This window comes from Pantherophis guttatus, chromosome 5 (genome assembly GCF_059756535.1).
Source record: "Pantherophis guttatus breed Tessera chromosome 5, ASM5975653v1, whole genome shotgun sequence".
In the NCBI taxonomy this organism is placed as follows: Eukaryota; Metazoa; Chordata; class Lepidosauria; order Squamata; family Colubridae; genus Pantherophis; species Pantherophis guttatus.
Window position 1 is genome coordinate 84,078,326 of NC_142067.1, and position 20,269 is coordinate 84,098,594.

Sequence of the window (20,269 nt, forward strand, 5' to 3'; positions counted from 1 at the left end):
TCTACCATCCCCCAGAGACCATTTAAGCTCACGCCAACTGCTTCAGTGACTCCATCGAGCCACCGCATTCTCTGTCGTCCTCTTCTTCTTTTGCCCTCAATCTTTCCCAGCATTAGGCTCTTGTCCAGTGAGTCCTTCCTTCTCATTAGGTGGCCAAAAGTATTTGAGTTTCATCTTCAGGACCTGGCCTTCTAAAGAGCAGTCAGGGTTGATCTCCTCTAGGACTGACCGGTTTGATAGCCTTGCAGTCCAAGGGATTTGCAGGAATCTTCTCCAGCACCATAGTACAAAGGCCTCAATTCTTTGGTGCTCAGTCTTTCTTATGGTCCAACTTTCACAGCCATACAGGGCAACTGGGAAAACCATAGCCTTGACTTTAGGCACTTTTGTTGGCAGGGTGATGTCTCTGCTTTTTAGTATGCTATCTAGATTTGCCATAGCTTTCCTCCCCAGGAGCAAGCCTCTTTTAATTTCTTGGCTGCAGTCCCCATCTGCAATAATCATGGAGCCCAGGAAAATAAAATCTGTCACTACATCCACTTCTTCCCCATCTATTTGCCAGAATTTGAGAGGGCCGGATGCCATGATCTTAGTTTTCTTAATGTTGAGTTTCAAGCCAACTTTTGCACTCTCCTTCACCTGCATCCAGAGGCTCTTTAGTTTTTCTTCACTTTCTGCCATTAGAGTGGTATCATCTGCATATCTGAGGTTGTTGATATTTCTCCTGGCAATCTTAATTCCAACTTGTGATTCATCTAGCTCCACCTTTCTCATGATGTGCTCTGCATATAAGTTAAATAGGCAGGGTAACAGTATACAGCCTTGCCAGACTCTTTCCCCAATTTTGAACCAATCAGTGGTTCCGTGTCCAGTTCTCATTGTTGCTTCTTGACCCGCATATAGGTTTCTCAAGAGACAAATAAGATGGTCTGGTATTCCCATCTCTTTAAGAACTTGCCACAATTTGTTGTGATCCACGCAATCAAGGGCTTTAGCATAGTCAATGAAACAGAAGTAGATGTTTTTCTGGAACTTACTAGCTTTCTCCATGATCCAGCGTATGTTGGCAATTTGATCTCTAGTTCCTCTGCCTCTTCAAAATCCTGCCTGTACCTCTGGTAATTCTCGATCCACATACTGCTGGAGCCTAGCTTGTAGGATTTTAAGCATAACTTTACTAGCATGTGAAATGAGTGCAATTGTGCAATAGTTTGAACATTCTTTGGCATTGCCTTTCTTTGGAATTGGAATGTAAACTGATGTTTTCCAATCCTGTGGCCACTGTTGAGTTTTCCAAATTTGCTGGCAAATTGAGTGTAGCACTTTTACTGCATCGTCTTTTAAGATTTTGAATAGCTCAGTTGGAATACTGTCAACTCCACTAGCTTTGTTGTTGCTCAGATTTCCTAAGGCCCATTTGACTTCACATTCTAGGAAGTCTGACTCGAAGTCAGTGACCACCCCATCGTGGTTATCAGGGACGTTAAGCTCGTTCTTGTATAGTTCTTATGTGTAATTTTGCCACCTCTTTTTAATCTCTTCTGCCTCTGTTAGGTCCCTGCCATTTTGGTCCTTTATCATGCCCATCTTTGCATGAAAAGTTCCCTTCATATCTCCAATTTTCTTGAAGAGATCTCTAGTCCTCCCTATTCTATTTGCCCACAGTAGTATACCTGATGGTCATCTGAATTAAATCCACCAATTCCTGTCCATTTTAGTTTGCTGATTCCTAAGATGTCGATGTTCAATCTTGTCATCTCTTGTTTGACCATGTCCAGCTTGCCTTGATTCATGGATCTTACATTCCAGGTTCGTATGGAGAATAGATCTTTACAGCATCGGACTTTCCTTTCACCACCAGATGCATCCACAGCTGAGAGTCCTTTCAGCTTTGGTCCAGTTGCTTCACTTTTTCTGGCACTACTAGTACTAGCCCTCTGCTCTTCCCCAGTAGCATATTGGACACCTTCCGACCTGAGGGGCTCATCTTCCAGCGTCATATCTTTTTGCCTTTTGGTACTGTCCATGGGATTTTCATGGCAAAGATACTGGATTGGGTTGCCATTTCCTTCTCCAGTGGATCACGTTTTGTCAGAGTTCTCTGCTATGACCTGTCCGTCTTGGGTGGCCCTGCACGGCATAGCTCATAGCTTCATTGAGCTATGCAAGCCCTTTCGCCACAGCAAGGCAGTAATTCATAAAGGGGAAATATGACATTACGATGTAATAATGATTATGAATGTAGATAACTCTAAAAAATGATGAACTCAGTCACAGAAAATAAAACATTAAAGACTATTTGTCATTTCATGAAATCTTCATGTTCAGAGGGAGTGGCCACTAAAAAACATTTGACTAAAGATGGATATTGTTTTTAAGCTCTCTTAGAGATACTCGTAGAAATATTTAGTGGACTATTAAGGAATGTGCACTTTTTTATTTGACTCAGCAACTTCTTGGACCAAATAAGATGACAAAAATGAATTCTAGCAATTCAAAGGAATTTCCTCACTTTGTGAAGGCCAAACTTCAGATAATCCTTAATTTATGACCAAAATTGGGACTGGAACTTTTGTTGCTAAGCAGTAAAGTTAAGTGAGCCATTATGCAACTGTGCCCAATTTTATGAACATTTTTGCCACTGTTGTTAAGTGAATCCAGCTTCCCAATTGACTGATTGTTGTAAGCTGGTTGGAAAGTCGCAAATGGTGATTACGTGATTCCAGCATGCTGCAACTATTGTAAATACATGCCAATTGCCAAGCACCCAAACTATGATCACATGATTATGGGGACACTGTGATAGTCATAAGCGTAAGATATGTCATTTTTTTTCAGCACTGTTGTCACTTTGAACAATTGATAAACAAATGGTCAAAAATAAAGAATTATCTATAAACTGAAAATGAGAATTAAGTTCATGTTGTCTGTGGAGTAAATATTTTCCAATGTATCATTCTTGTAGTGAAAATCACACCCTATTCCAGTCAGCTGCATATAAAACTGCCAATAACAATAGTAATAGGTGCCTTGGGTACAATCCCAAAACAATTGAACCACCGCTTGAACACCATCAGCATTGATAAAATCACCATCTGTCAATTACAAAAGATAGCTTTACTTGGAATTGCTTACATCATGTGATGATACTTTTAACAACATCTGCCTATTCCAGGTCTTTGGTAAGAACTCAATAAGTGGATAAAAATGCCAAAACTAATATAAACATCTGTCTGACTGTGTAACAAACCATCGTAATAAAGGTAGGTGAATTCTCACATGCATGTATATGTGCTTGGATACTTAGGAAATAAGGATTTGGAGGCAGTTACACTATAGACTGCAAAAAGAATGATTCATTCAATCTGAATGTAGACAATGTAGTCACCGGGAATTGAACCTGATTTAATGTCACCTGTTACCATCTAATTACTGCATAATGTTTTCAATAACTGTGCATTGTAAAACTGAACTACCAAAATCCATATCAGTCCAAATGGAATGAGATACTGAAGTTGCATTGAACTAGGTTGATGGAAATCTAGAAGAAATCCAGGACAAAAGAAGTACACAGACAGTTCATGAAACTTAGAAGAGCATTTTGTCTAACAGAAGAACTGGAATATATATATGATCTCATGAATAATGGTGATTGCCAGTTTATAATATCATGCATATATTAGCTTCTTGTCTCCTTGTCCATTTCTCAATTTATCCAGAAATTTGGACTGGCGCTCTAATTTCCATTGTTCCATATGTTGATGATGCTTTTACCCTCAAGCCATTCACTTAATGAATTGATATCCTTATTTCCAATGGTCCCAGCCTGTGGTCTGTTTTCAAATTTGTTGATCAGCAAACAGTAAAACAATAAAATAAAAATGGAAATGATGCAATGACATATGGAACAAGGTAAAATAACAAAAAGAATGACATAATTAGTGAACGGCATCAGAATGAACTGCAGGAAGAAATTTAGAAGGAAATCAGTTGGAGCTGACTATGAAAATTAAATAATAAATGAATGGCCAAAATAGTAGAGTTAAATGGCCTGGTAAATATTAAAGGAAATCCAAGACAAAACCAGCTCAGAATAAATAGATTATTTTTAGTAGCCCTTCCATTCCTTTACATTAAAAAAAAATCTTAGCTGATACTGTGTATACTATGACTGATTCCATGGCAACTGAAGCAGAATTTAAACCTTTTCATAATTATCAGAATAATTCAAAAGTATCAGTTAAGGACAAGTGTTGAAAAGTCATTTACATTAAATAGGAAAGTAATATTCAAAATTAATTTAAAGTTGGTTAAATGTCATAAGTTTGAGTACAAAGACCATTTAGTCTGAATATTGACTAAATGTGGGTGTGATTGTCCTCATTTGTATGATGCCAATTACGAAGACCACTGGCAGTAAATGAATTTCTTTTAAATTCTCAATTCCTTTTATGGCAGTTATAATTATGCTGAAAATAGGATATTGTACCTTGTGTTGCCTCCTTTGCCTTCTTCGAAGCCTCAAAAATTCTTTGTGCTGCCTTGACACAAAGTTCACTGCCGCATATTCAAGCAATGCAGCGAAGACAAAAAGAAGACATACAGCCATCCAGATGTCAATAGCTTTTACATAAGACACCTGCAAGACAAGGAAGCAAGAAATAAAATCATGACAGATGTGCTTGAGAACAAGGCTGGCAATGAATACAGAGATATAGGTTGTACACAGAATAATTGTTCTTAGTATCTACAAGGGCCCCTCTGAATATTTTTATATTTTATTATTGATTTTGAAAGTAAAGAATTTGATGGTATTCATCAGATAAGTACAAAACATTCACATTTCATCTACTTTGTTTGTTATGTTTTGCCATTCTTAGGTGCTCATTTGTTCCATTCCTCTGGGTATCAGTTTTAGGAATACATTTAATCCTTGACTAGAATATCTAGTCAAAAATATCTTGACTAGAAAATCCTTGATTGCAACTGAACCCAAAATTTCTGTTGCTAAGTGAAACATTTGTTAAGTGAATTTTGCCCCATTTTATGACCTTTCTTGCCACTGTTGTTAAATGAATCATTACAGTTGTTAAGTTAGTAACATGTTTGTTAAATGAGTCTGGCTTCCCCACTGTCTTTGTTTAACAGATGGTTGCAAAAGGTTGCAAAAATGACCCTGGGGGTCAGATACCAAGCATCCAAATTTTGATCACGTGACCATGGGAATGCTACAATGGTTGTTAAGTGTGGAAAACAGTCATAAGTCACTTTTTTCAGTGCCGTTTTAACTTTGAACAGTCACTAAACAAACTGTTGTAAATCAAAGGTTACTTTTATGGGAAACAATTTCAAGATTTTGATCCTCCTATTTGGAAATGTGAGGTATTGAGCCTGGGAGCTTCTACATGCTAAACATGTGCCCTATGTTGATCTGTGGGCCTTGTTCACCCTCACTGGGTTGATTGAAATTATTCAAATAGTTTATCAACAAAATATTAAAGTAAAATAGAAAAAACAAAAGGGCAGAACTGTTTTTCAGAATCAACTATATTTATATTCCTCAGTCGGTCAATTTACTTCCTTTAAATTGTCTAAATTTGTAGATCTTGTTTAACTTTTCTTCTTTTGCTTCGTAGGATGTTCTATAAACAGTATTTATAAGCCAGAGTGGCCCATCAAATTCCCTCATGTTTCATTAGTCCACCAGCATCAATCATTCAAACTGAAGAGGAGTTCAAAGCAATTCCAAAAAAAAGACCGTGTTATTTACATCTGCACTACTTTGAAAGTCTTCAAAAGGCTCACCATTTACTCCCAAACTGCCAGAATGCAAATCTAATAGCTACTGTCTTTCTCTTGTCTGCCAGCTGGTATCCTCCCTGCTCTTTCTCATTCTACTTGTACTAAGTTCTAATCAAAATAATCCATTGTTTCAGGTGTTGTTTGCCTTTCTTCACTTTATTTCCCTTCTTTTTATCAATCCTGACTTCTTTTCAAGGTCTCTTCCAACTATGTAGTAGTATAATATCTTTTTTCACCAGTAGGAGTCATCCCAGCTCTAGTTCCAGTATTGAAACAAAATGAAAGATATACCAGCTGAATGTCACATAGTCAAAAAGGTCATTTTTCTTTATAACATTTCTTCCAGTAGTCAAAAAAATTGCAAGTTTAAATCACTTTTCACAATACTATAACTTCCAGTCCAGTCTTTTTTATAGTTTAACCTTAATAGTCTCCCATTCCAGTTCCATTTCTCTTTTGGGTCTGAAATCTACCTCCATATATTAACTCGCCGCTTTCTCTACGCTTTGGAGAATCTTTCTTTCAGTAATTGTTTTATTTAGTGATAGAAGTTGAAAGTCGTCTCGCCCAGTTCCAATACTCCATCACAAACAGCTCATTAGTGCTTCTTTCTTCAGTTTCCCTGGGTTCGGTCTGGCCATAATGGCTGTATCTCTTCTTTATTGGTTGGGAGGGTGCCTTGGATTGAGCAGGAGAGCAGCTGCTCTCCCTCGATCAGCAAGGGGTCCCTCCTTTCTTCATTACCCCTCTAGGATGACTTTAGCCCCTTGGGGCCTCCCAAATGAAGAGGTATCAGCTGGGATTCATGGAGCCCTGCTATCTCGACTGTCTCATCATGATGCCAAACCAGAAAATCGCAAATCTGAAATAAATTCTGACTTGGCCTTTTTTAATCTCAAAGGTCCAGTTCCTATTTTAGCTGGATAATTTTAACTCTTTGGTAGTCTTTGACATATGACCACACACTTAACAACCATTCAAAATTAAAATGGGCTCAAAAGAAGTCACTTATGGCCTTTCTTCAGTTATGGCTGCTGTACTAATCCCTGCAAGGTCATGGCAACTGTCTCATATTTATAACCAGTTGCAGTGTCCTGCAGTCTCATGATCACATTTTAAAGCTTTTTAACTTTTAAAAATGTTTCCTGGCAATGGCTTGTTTAGCCACCATCATAAAAATGGTTGTAAAATCAAGTATAATAATATGGTTCTTTCATTTAGGACCATGATGATATACATCCAAAATTCTGGCCCAGTTGCGGTTGCAAGGATTATCTGTATTGCTCTGAATGGTGAAATTCAAATATAGTAAGATAACAGTTCTGTCTAGTAATTCTTTTTTATTTGTACTATGCAGTTGGATATTTGGCTTCACAGATGGAATGATTTGACAAGAAGCAATTTTATATATATTCAAATCTGTAACTTTCAGAGTTGTAGTACATGTGCAAAGTAGCCATACTTATTTTATCCTCTTTACAATTTTTTTATCTCCAGTGCAGATGGAGAATAAAATCAATGCACAACATTCATGGATATAAAATGCTTCAAAGATATCTACACCAGAGAATCACTTTCGTACATTTGCATTTTTCTAAATAATCAGCATTGTATATACATTCTTCCCAAAGCAGAACTACATACAGATTTATGCAAAACAAAACTATATTTTCATTGCTATGTAATAAATAAAACATGATATCCAGGGTATGAAGCCCTGCATCCATAGCAACCATCAGCAAAACTCCCACTGGTATCAACAAGATAAATATTGTATCTCTCAGATCTGGTGGAAGCAGCTATCATGCTGACTTTTAGTTACTCAAGAATCAAGGTTAGTTCCCTTGACCAGTATTTGTAGGTGGTTCATTGTGTGACACCATTTATGTATGCTGCTATTATATAAATAGAAGTTGTGTTACATATAGAAGAAAGAGAGAAAAGGATAAAATAGTAGATGCAGGCAACATAATCCAGTTTGGGATGCTGGCAGGTGGTATTAAGAACCACAGAATATTTAACTCTGTTCTGGAGTTCTAAATAGATCTCCATCTGGAAAAAAATGTATTTTATATCCAAACAATTTGGAAAATACAGACATTTTCTATTCATCCTCCCCAAAGTATGCAATTAGTAATGTAAATTTCCTAAGCCCATTTTTTTTTAAAAAAAAATCAATTTCATCCTGCTTTTATTGTTAATATGTTGCACAAATTTAATTACAGGAATCTATATCATTTTAAAGGTTTCTATATTAAATATGCTTGTTACTATAAATATATAAGTGAAAGATCACTGTGTTTTGTTTTGCTCCATACCTTTTTGATGACCCCAAGTATTTCCTTTAATAGTATTCTACAGGGAGTACACAAACACATCCACCCTCCCCCGCCACACAGAGTCTTCCTTCCATCTTGTGAATACCACAAATATAATGCAGCTGGTCATTTCACAGCTGAAGAAATATCTTTTCCTCTGCCATACCTGGTTACCTTAACATTTAATTGATATTATTGTAGGACTCCTTTCTATTTTATAAGCATACAATATTTACCATAATCTTTAATGGTCATAGGTTCAAAGACCATCTCAATGCCTCAACTACATCTGTAAATATGTACTTGCTCATTCCAAACATTTCTTCAGAAGGCAATCCAGGGGTGAAATGCTCCTGGTTCGGACTGGATCATCCGATCCGGAAGCGATGGAGGCGGGTGGTTCAGAGAACCGGTAGCAAAAATCCCTGCCCCCCCCAATTGCCCAGCTGAGCCGCGCAATCATCAGAGGCTTTTTTTTTTAATTTTTAAAAGCATTTTTTCTACAACCTCTTTGGCCGAAAAAATGCTTTTAAAAATAAAAAAAACAAAGCCTCTGATGATTGCGTGGCTCAGCTGGGATCATCAGAGGCTTTTAAAAGCATTTTTTCTACAACCTCTTCAGCCGAAGAGGTTATAGAAAAAATGTTTTTAAAAGGAAAAAAAAGCCTCTGCCGATCAGGCAAGTCAGGTAGGATCGTCAGAGGCTTAAAAAAAAAGCTTCTGCTGATCAGGAGAGTCAGCTGGGATCGTCAGAGGCTTTAAAAGCATTTTTTTTACAACCTCTTCAGCCAAAGAGGTTGTAGAAAAAATGGTTTTAAAAGTTAAAAAAAAAAAGTTGGCCACGCCCACTCAGTCATATTACCCACCACCACCACCAAGCCACACCCACAGAACCAGTAGTAACAAATTTTACATTTCACCACTGGGACAATCCTATTCATTTCTATCATGAATTAGTACCTTGTAGTGGTAGCGGTGTATAATGAGTTTCAATTACACTATCAGCTATCAGGACAGTAAGCTCCCCAAAAAAGGCCCCCATAATGGGGAGGCCATGGGAGTAGAGTTAAGATAAATATGATCCATTGGGGAAGGAACTGGTCATCCACTCCAATATTTTACTAAGAAAATGGACATTCACAACCAAAACAATGTTAAAATGATTGTGGAAGAGGAACTGGTCTTAGTCAAAGAGTATCTAATCAACTACTGGGGAAGAGCAAAGGTTGAAGTGCAAATAGTATTTGTTTCTACGCTGTGGCTGGATTAAAGCCAAAACAGATCCAGCTGCTGATATGGTCAGAGACAAAGGAATGTTAAATGCTACAGATGTATATATATTATAGGTAAATCAAGTGTCAGAACCATAAGCCAAGTAAAAATATCAATACTGAATATTGACATTCTGGGAATCAGCAAACAGAAATTAATTGGAATTTTATTTTTATCCATTTATTAAATTTAAAAGTTACCCATCTCCCTGATAAGAAGTGGGCGATTTCAAACCAGAAGAACCACATAAAAAACAAGTAGCCATCATTGTTAGCAAAACAATGTAAAAATCAATTTTCAGGTGCAAAATGATAATAGCTCACTATCACATCCAACAGAAGCCAATCATTACTATTATGCTCTAGAAACAGATGGAGAGAAAGTGGAATAGTTCTATGGCAGTTTGTAACAACGTCTCATAAAACAAAACAAAAAGACATCCTGCTAATTATGATAGACTGTAATGCTAAAGATAAAAAGGAAATAGTATCTAAGATAATGGAAAAATTTGGCCTTTGAGTATGAAATGATATTTCTGCCAAGAAAAGTCAATATTTATAGCACATACTGCCTTCCATCAGGAAATCTAAAAAATGAGTCATATGTAGATATCATTGGATTGGCAATACCAAGATCAAATTGACCATATATGCATTGAGACAATAGCTCTTGTCTTAGACTTCATCAGGGTCATAGCAAGGGTGAAAAGGGTCCCTAGAAATAAATGCAAAGTGGGGGCCCACAACATGCATTAACCTTTTTGATACCTTGACTTTTTAAATTTAACTCTATTATATCCTACATTTTTATACATTATATTGTCATATAATTTTATACAGTTGTCAGGTATGCTTCCTTCAATATCCAGGAAAGGAAAACCCAAACTCAAACATTTTTAAGAGATTAGTACTTTTACTGAATATGAAATGATCGCAACCCAGGTAAAGCTGGAAGTGAGCAAAACGCGCGAAATGCATCTACTAAGCTTCTCCCCCCACCCCGTGTCCATTGATCATCAGCCATTCCAAAGGTCTTCCAAAGGTCAGGTGGCATCACGTCTGGCAGCGTCATTCATCAGGAATGTAGGGCAGTTGGTCAGCCGTCCCCTTTGAAGATTCACTTTCGTTTTTTATGAAGACACGTCCTACAAGGAAAAAAAAAACACCTCCTGCATCTTCCCACCCTTCGCCCCATAACTAATCCCTCCCCCGTTTCTTATGGCAGCTGAAGCAGGCAAAGCTGAGGCTGACATTCGGCCCCTCTTGCAGAAGAGACGTTATTCCTAAATAAGAGGAAAGAAAAGAGAGAGAAACAGAATATATACAATAATTAAGGTTTATCTGGGTATTTGGTATAGAATTGCTGTATTTTCTTGGGAGCTCGGACATCCCGTTTATTCACCCATTCAGCCTGAGACAAAGGGAAATGTTTCCAGGCAATCAGATATTGGACTTTACCATGGTGTTTTCTAGAGTCCAAGATTTCTTTAACTTCAAAATGTTGTTCCCCCTCTATGAGAATGGGAATTGGAGGGGTGCTTTGGTCAGTCCTTAGGGGAGACGAGTGTTCAGGTTTCAATAAACTAACATGAAATACAGGATGTATACATCTCAACGTTTTTGGCAATTCCAATTCAACTGTTACTGGATTAATTAGTCTAATCACACGAAATGGTCCCACATACTTAGGACCCAGCTTTTTGGACTTCTGGGTAGTCTGTAAGTATTTGGTAGATAAATAGACTTTATCTCCCACTTTATAAAGGTGAGCTGGGGACCTTTTCTTATCGGCTTGCGCCTTATGAGCCCGGTGTGCCTCATCTAATGCCTTCCGAGTCACTGCCCATGTGCTCTTTAATTGTTCAATCCAATCCATCAAGGAGGGATTTTGGGGATCATCTTGTGGTAGCTCGGGTAGTGCGGAGCCTATCAATTTCAAAAACTCTTTCCAGAAACTGGAAGTAAATTGCACACCCCTGTCAGAAATTATTCTTTTCGGAGATCCATGTAGTCGGTAAATCTGCCGAATAAACAGTTTTACGAGGGATTTTGCTGAAGGGATCTTTGAGCAAGGGATGAAATGTACTTGTTTGGAAAACAAATCAGTTACTACCCAAATGACAGTGCAGCCCTCACTCTCTGGTAAGTCCACAATAAAATCCATAGATATTTCCTTCCATGGGGCGTTCGGTCTAGCTACACTTTGCAGTAATCCAGGGGATTTTCCTGGAGGTCTTTTAGCAGAGGCACATACTGGACAGCTAGCCACATATGCCTCTATGTCCTTTTTAAGTGCCGGCCACCAAAATTGTCTCTTAACAAGATGTAGAGTCTTGACAAACGCAAAGTGTCCTGCGGCCTTGGCATCATGAGCATATGTCAATACGGTTGTCCTTAAAGTGGTTGGAACATACAATTTTGATCCAACCCAAGCTAGGCCGTCACGAAGTGTGCATTCATTCGAGTGGTTCTTAAACCACTCGTCAGTTTTTAGTGCTTCTCGCAAATTTTCGAGTAAATCCCCTGAGAGTTCTGGTTCGGTTTTACTCTGCGCTCTGGTAGTGACAGGTGTCGCCAATTGTGTCAAGGGGATCATTGGTTGAACCACTTCCTTCTTGATGCTGTTGTACTGCAGCAATCTGGAAAGTGTGTCTGCCATGAAGTTTTTTCCACCAGGAAGGTAACGTAGAGTGAAATTGAATCGCTTGAAATGTTGGGCCCAACGAGCCTGTTTTGGTGATAGTTTGCAGGGTGTTTTTAATGCTTCTAGATTCTTATGATCAGTCCACACTTCGAAAGGGTGTTTCGCCCCTTCTAAAAATTGTCTCCATGTCAACAGTGCCCATCTGACTGCAAACGCCTCTTTCTCCCATATGGCCCATCTCCTTTCCGTCTCCGACAGTTTACAGGACATGTAAGCACAGGGTTGTAATATCCCGTTTTCATTCTTTTGCAAGAGTATTGCTCCTACAGCTACGTCGCTGGCGTCAGCTTGTACTACAAAAGGTTGTTCCATGTTGGGGTGTTTGAGCACAGGTTCAGCCGCAAAAAGTCGTTTCAATTTTTCGAAAGTGGCTTGACAGTCCATAGTCCATTCTAGTGGTTTCGAGGGTTTGGGCTTAACTTCCCCTTTGGTTTTTAGCAAGTCTGTAATTGGTAGTGCGATTTTCGCGAAAGAGGGGATAAATTGTCTATAAAAGTTAGCAAACCCTAAGAAACTCTGTAACTGTTTACGGGTGCGCGGTGTGGCCCATTCCAGCACTGCCCGGACCTTTTCAGGGTCCATCTCTATTCCCTCATGCGAGATACGATATCCAAGATAGTCGATTTTGTCTTGGTGAAATTCACATTTAGAAAGCTTGGCATAGAGTTCAGCTGCTCTGAGTTTCTTCAAGACCATCCGTACCAACTTTACATGGTCGGCCATGTTGTCAGAATAGATCAGAATGTCATCCAAATAGACCAACACCCCCTTATACAGGTGCTCATGCAATACTTCGTTGATCAGCTGCATGAATACAGCCGGGGCTCCCTGTAGTCCAAAAGGGAGTACTCTAAACTGGAAACATCCCAGAGGGCAATTAAATGCTGTCTTCCATTCATCCCCCTCTTTTATTCTCAGTCGGTAGTATGCCTCTCTTAAATCAAGTTTGGTGAAAATTTTTCCCTTCCCTAAATGGGCTAATATGTCCTTCATGAGTGGGAGGGGGTAGACGTTTTCTACGCAAATCGCGTTCATATTTCTATAATCAACTACGAGACGAAAGGATCCATCCTTCTTTTCACGGAACATTACTGGCGCCGCCACCTTGGGTTTGGCTCGTTCGATGAATCCCCGTTCTAAGTTTTTGTCAATAAAATTTCGCAATTCCCCCAATTCTCGAGGTATCATGGGGTAAATTTTTGGTTTGGGAAGCTTCACCCCAGGAAGGATTTCAATGGTGCAATCGGTGGCCCTGTGGGGAGGTAGAGCATCCGATGCTTTTTCGCTAAAAACTTCCTTGAGATCCCAATATTCCTTTGGAATTTTCTCTTCTCCCTCAATATGGCTAATGGCTACTGCCGCCCTTTCTGATTCTATGTCGTCCCTTAGGGGGGCCTTTCCTTTTCCAGAGTTGGTTCTGCCGTGCGGATGCGCAGGACCCCCATCTTCCAATTTACCCGTGGGTTCCATTTTCGAAGCCAGGGCAGTCCTAGAATGAGGGGTCTCTCCATCCCAGGGGCTACAATAAATCTGAGATTTTCTACATGATTCCCCAACTGCAGTTCAAGGGGTTCGGTCATAAAGCTAGCTGGGCCCCCTCCTGCAATCGACCCGTCTAATTGACAGAATGCAATGGGTCTTTTTAAAGTTTTTAGTCTCAGTCCCATTTCCTCCACTACTTTGGGGCTAATTATGCACCTAGTGCACCCCGAGTCCAACAGGGCTAACAATTGCACTTGAGTCCCTGTGGAGGGCACCCTTATTTCTACAGGGATGAGTAAGGGTTCTTCCATGTGACTCACCTGATCGTCGGTGTCGGAGTCGGAGTCCGTCTCGCTGTCGTCATCGTTGGTCGGAGTTCCCAACTCACCCTGGTTTCGGGGAGTGAACTCAACGACTTTTCCTTTCAGAGTGGTGCCGTGGGTTTTGGCAGGTATTTTGTCGCCTTTCTTTTGGTCGGCCCCAGTAGCTTTTGGCGGTGGCTTGGAGAAACATTCGGCAGCCCGGTGACCCTCCTTCCCACATTTGAAACAGGTGAAGGGTTTGAATTCGGTCTTCCCGCCAGTCATCTTGGGTGCCCCCTTACGGTGGAAAGAGGATGACTGGTCCCCCATCCGCCTTCCTCGGAGTTCGCTCCATCTCAGCTCGATCTCTACATCCTCAGCTACTATGTACCATCTATCCAAATCATCGGGGACCCCCATGCTTCTGCAGTCTCGATATATTTCTTCATTCAACCCATCCTTGAAACTCTCCAAAAGAGCCATCTCTGACCAGCCTGTCATATAGGGTGCCAGTTCACGAAACTCTTGGATATACTCTGTCACCGGCCTCCGGCCCTGCTGAATGCTCTTCATTCTGAGTCTCGCCTTTTGTTCAGCTAAATGGTCTTCAAAATGCCTCCTAAGGGCCCTCATGAACTGGTTGTAATTTCTCAGCAAGAGGGAGTTGTTATTGTGGAGAACCACCATCCACTCAGCAGCTACTCCCTCTAGGGCATTCGCGACGCTTCTGACTTTAGCCACCTCTGTTTCGTAGTCCTCCCCCCAATCCTGCATGTGGTTCCACACTTGAGTCAGGAAAAATCCCAAGGCTTTAGGATTCCCATCAAACTTCCCAGGAAGGGGGGGGGATTTTTGGCTTTTTCGTCTGGGGGGGGCTGCAAGGCTGGGGTTCTCTGGCCGGCTGCATCTCTCCCTCGAGCTGCCGAAGCCTGGGATGTTTCCTCCTCAAACTCTTCCTCTCCCCCACAGGCTGTCTCTTCTGGCTCCCCCCTGGGGCCTGCTCCCCCCTTCTCCACAGGAATTCCAAAAGACTCACGGTTTTTTCTGCTTTCTTCTACATCACGGATAAGCTGCAAGGCTTGTTCTATCATGAAACATTCCTTTTGCTCTTGCATCCACACTGCCTCCTTTTTACGGGGTCTGGAAGTCATCACTCCCCGGGGGTCTTCCCCCCAGTCTGGCAGTCTCCCCACTCCTTTCGACCATCTAGCTTTCTCCGGCTCTAAACGGAGTTGTTCCAACCATTCTGCAGTCTCTTTCTCCGTTTGGAGGGCGGCTGCCTTTGAACTCGCTGCCCCCATTTTCTCTTCTCCATCACTCCCTCGATCTGACATAATTTGGATTTACAGTCCCCTCGGTTTTTGTCCGGGATGACTGGATGTGACTTCCAGCTTAATGTCAGGTATGCTTCCTTCAATATCCAGGAAAGGAAAACCCAAACTCAAACATTTTTAAGAGATTAGTACTTTTACTGAATATGAAATGATCGCAACCCAGGTAAAGCTGGAAGTGAGCAAAACGCGCGAAACGCATCTACTAAGCTTCTCCCCCCCCCGTGTCCATTGATCATCAGCCAATCCAAAGGTCTTCCAAAGGTCAGGTGGCATCACGTCTGGCAGCGTCATTCATCAGGAATGTAGGGCAGTTGGTCAGCCGTCCCCTTTGAAGATTCACTTTCATTTCTTATGAAGACACGTCCTACAAGGGAAAGAAAACACCTCCTGCATCTTCCCACCCTTCGCCCCATAACTAATCCCTCCCCCGTTTCTTATGGCAGCTGAAGCAGGCAAAGCTGAGGCTGACAACAGTTTTATATAGTTTACTTTTATTCATTTTAATTACTTCTCATCTACTTGCCCTACTTTCTTCTTCACTCACATTTCCTGCTGCTCCAAGTGCCCACCAGAAAGATTGTCTTTTGCCAACATTTTCCACTGAGGATAAGCTGATAAGGACTTACAGATGGAAATGCAAACACAACAACGGCAAGAACTGTCCAAAATTTTGCAAAATAAATGAAAAGAAACACTGATGGATAAGCAAGCCATAGTCAGTTGACAAGTGAGAACTTGTTTTGCTTCATTAAACAATGACAGCTTATAAAATGTATCAGTAACCTGCTCCATAATCATGCCTTGCTCAATTATGAGAGTGAGGAGTTGACAATTTGGAAAGATAAGATCCAGAGAACATGCTTCATCTTAATCTGGGTGATAAAGCCAGATTCCAAAACTAGTTATCGACCTGGTGGCCAAGAATCACCTCCTGACTATGGTGTTTATGCTCAGCTGCTAATGGGTAATACTAAGGTTGATAACATCTCTAATGGAACAATTTATGTCTACAGTGATAGATAGTCCATTTGTCCACTTAAAAGTAGGCCAGATCAGGCAACAGATATCACAAGAAGCATTAAAACTCTACTTTCTTAGAAGAAGAAGAAAAAATAAAATTCTTTCTTGACATAGGCTATACAATAACAGAATCTTGAAGACTTGACGTGTTCTTTCCTTTCCTTTCCTCTCCTCCCTCCTATACCAAAGAGAATCATTAGCTTCTTTCTTACGTTTTCTCATTTTCCCCAAATAAACTCTAGTTTTATTAGTGATCCTGGTATATTTCCTCCAAGGTCATCTTTTTGTTCTTCTATACCACCTGACAATAAATCCATTAGTGAGCAGGTGCAATCACAATCCTGTCAGACAGATACCTGAGATGCCTTTGTGGTACCAGAAGCAGTGACAGGCTCATTCTCCAGCCAGAGAGAATGATGCTTCTAGCTGAAAAGAACAACCCCAACTGTGGCAGAGGGCACACTGGGAGGCTATAATCTGTTCACTCTCATAACTGTTGTCCTGCCAAGTCTCCCCTAGTGAATTCAAGGAGATCAGGTAGATGCTAAATTTGCAAAGATGGAGAAAGTTTTGTATTGTTTGGTGTTTCTCTCCCCTGCTGCAATGTAGAAAGATGGGGGGGGGGAGCAAAGTAATCTGTTTAGCAAGGTTACTAAGCAACTATCAAGTTCCTATAGTGACCATTCTTACCCAAGACCAAGTCTCTGCAGGCAAGGCTCTGATGGTTCTATTATATCACAAGTAATTTCTTCGTCCTGCTTCAGAAAAGACATCCTCAGTGAGAGATGCAATTTAAAGACCTACTCATGGCAGCCCCTGATATGCTTCAATCACTTGGGACTTTGCTCCCCATAAAGCTTTGAGAGTCTCTGAGGCTATTTGCCAGTTTCCAAAAAGATAAGATGATACTCTGCACCTAGCCTTCATGCCCACTTAATGATGTCCCCCAACTAATCAAATTCAGGGTAGACAAATACCAGGATACAAATACCCCACTGCAGGATAATTGAGCAGACAGAAGCCAAACTGCTCTATCCAGATGCAATTATTGCAGATGGGAGCTGATTTGCTCCCCCAATTTAGCTACTCCAAAGCCTTTAGTGACTACAATGTGACTTTCTGCTACTGATTTCTATCTATCAGAGAGCAATATCATATTTCCATCACCTCTTCAGTATTATTATTATGATTATTATAGTTTAAGTTTAAGTTTGCATTCCACCATGCAAACAGTTCAGTGATTCATTCTTGACAGCAACTGAGATCAACTCCCAGACCCCTACAAACTCAACTGACTATTCATACATCCATTCACTCACCAGTGTCAAATGATAGTTTTCATTTCGTTTACCTAGTGCAATTCTTCCACTTACAGAAGAACTATTATTCTTACATTAAGCACAAAGAATTCGGTGACATTTTTCTTATGGAATACTGCAAGGGTGTCATGTAAGATCTGAGGTCCCTAGATTCACAAATTATATTATATTATGTTAAGGTTATATTCAATAGGGCTGGTCAGAGAAGATCACTGGGAAGGCTTGATAAGTGTTGCTCATTCACTTTAAGAATCAAAGCTACATAGTAGATTCAGTGAACCGTCACTCCCAGCTATCTCACTTAGATTCACTAAGATTTCCCTTCATCTACTTAGTTTTATTTATTTAAATGACTCATAGAGACACCCAACTCACACAAATGACTCGGGGCAGCAAATAAAAATTAAAACCCTCACCAACCACAATACCCTGGTTAAACAACCCCCCAAACAAAAAGCCACATCACCAGAGGGCTTACCTAACCTTCTGGGCCCAAAGGCCTGGAGGAACAGCCAAGGCTTCAGAGCCTTAGGAAAGACTAACAGAGTTGGGATCATTCAGATCTCTGTGTATTCACACCAAAACCAGAACAAAATGATTTGTTTATTGAAAAATACAGACCAATAGGCTGACCATGAAGCTTTTTAAAACAACCTTTTGAAGCTTAATCTCTAACCTTCATGTAATGATTGTGGACAATATTATTATTTTATTATTATTTATTTAATTTGTATACCGCCCTACTCCCAAAGGACTCAGGGCGGTGAACAGCCAGATAAAATACATATAATACAAATGTTAAAAAGCATTAAAATACAATTAAATAATTTGGCCCGGAAAACAAAATTTAAAACACCCCAAATTCTTAAGACAAATTTAAAATTTAAAGACTTTTAAAAGTTTAAAAGTTTAAAAGAGAGGTTAGGCCAGGCCGGCCTGCTGGAAAAGAAATGTTTTGATGGCACGGCGAAAAGCGTGCAGGCCCGGGATCCTCCGTATCTCCAGGGGGAGCTCGTTCCAGATGGCGGGTGCCCCCACAGAGAAGGCTCTCCCCCTGGAGGCCGTCAGTCGACATTGTTTGGCCGACGGCACCCTGAGGAGCCCCTCTCTATGGGAGCGTACTGGTCGGTGAGAGGCTACTGGTGGCAGAAGGCGGTCTCGTAAATACCCCGGTCATAAGCCATGGAGCGCTCTAAAGGTGGTAACCAAAACCTTGAAGCGCACCCGGAAGACCACCGGGAGCCAGTGCAGCTCGCGCAGGACGGGGGTCACATGGGAACGCCCCGTCGCTCCCATAACCACCCGCGCGGCCGCATTCTGGTCCAGCTGGAGCCTCCGGGTGCTCCTCAAGGGGAGCCCCATGTAGAGAGCATTGCAGTAGTCCAGACGGGAAGTGACGAGGGCATGAGTGACTGTATTTAACGAGTCCCGATCCAGAAAGGGACGCAACTGGCGAATCAGGCGAACCTGATAAAATGCCCTCCCGGCCACAGCCGTCAAGTGCTCTTCTAAAGACAGCTGTGAGTCCAGGAGGACTCCCAAGTTGCGAGCCCTCTCCGTGGGGGCCAATGACTCACCCCCAATAGTCAGTGATGGCACCAACTGACTATATCGGGATGTCGGAAACCACAGCCACTCGGTCTTGGATGGGTTGAACCCCATCTATCAGTGCTAGAACTGGTATCATTGATAAATTCCTATACTGTTAATGCCTACAATCAGCCCAGATAGTGAAATAGTGTACTTTCTTCCTCATTCTCAAAGAAATCCAACTATAACATTGGTTGATGATGTGCCTGTGGCAAGATGAAGCACCTGGAGTGGGGGAAGTGGTTGGGCTTATGTTAAGGTTATAAATTGTTGATATTTTTTAGGGTGAGCAGATAACTCAAAACAAGATCAAGAGTACCTAGACAGACAAAAAGAAAACACTAGAATGTAAAATGGCACATACATGCCTTAGATCAGGGGTCCCCAATCCTTGGTCTGAGGCCTGGTACCAGGCTGCGGCCCATTGCTGCATAAGTGGCAGGCAAGCACATGAATCCATCCCCTCCCCCCGCTGCCGCTACCATCACTGCTGATCCATGGACTTGGAAAGGTTGGGGACCGCTACCTTAGATCAGGAGTCTCCAAACTTGGCAACTTTAAGACTGGCTGGGGAAATCTGGGAGCTGAAGGCCACAAGTCTTAAAGTTGCCAAGTTTGGAGGCCCCTGCCTTAGATAAAAAAGGAAAGGGAAACCAGGGGAATGAGGAGTATATTTCAGAATCCGCAAATCACATTGCTGGAGAGGACATCACCTGTTCTGGAGCAATGATGGAGGACTGGCCAGAGCTTCTATCCTTGAGATGTGGAGGAAGACTGGGCAAAAAGCTTGGAGCAGTTTATGGAAACACCAGGAGGATGGACTGTGCACTGTGTGCATCTGCGCACAAGTCTCAGATGCTAGATCAGGGGTCTGCAACCTTAAACGCTCAAAGAGCCATTTGGACCCATTTCCCACAGAAAAGAAAACACTGGGAGCCACAAAACTGGGGTGGGCATGGCCAATTCAACATCACTCCCACCCAGTCACATGACATGCCCCAGCCATGCCTACCTGGGTTTTGTGGCTCTGGGTGTTCTGTGGGAAATGGGTCTCTCTCTCTCTCTCTCTCTCTCTCCCTATCTCTCTCTTCTGTTTTTCTCTTTTTCCTCTCCCTCTCCCTTCCTTC

General features: G+C 41.2%; 1 protein-coding gene across 6 annotated transcripts in view; it reads right to left on the reverse strand.

Annotated features, from left to right (window-relative positions):
• Nucleotides 1-20,269, reverse strand: part of GLRA2 (glycine receptor alpha 2) — a 294,664-nt gene that overhangs the window by 46,523 nt on the left and 227,872 nt on the right. For all 6 annotated transcript variants that reach the window (XM_034435027.1, XM_034435018.1, XM_034435011.1 and 3 more), the window contains one exon: nt 4,490-4,639. In XM_034435027.1, the coding sequence (XP_034290918.1) occupies nt 4,490-4,639 (150 nt within the window). The remainder of the gene's footprint in view (nt 1-4,489; nt 4,640-20,269) is intronic.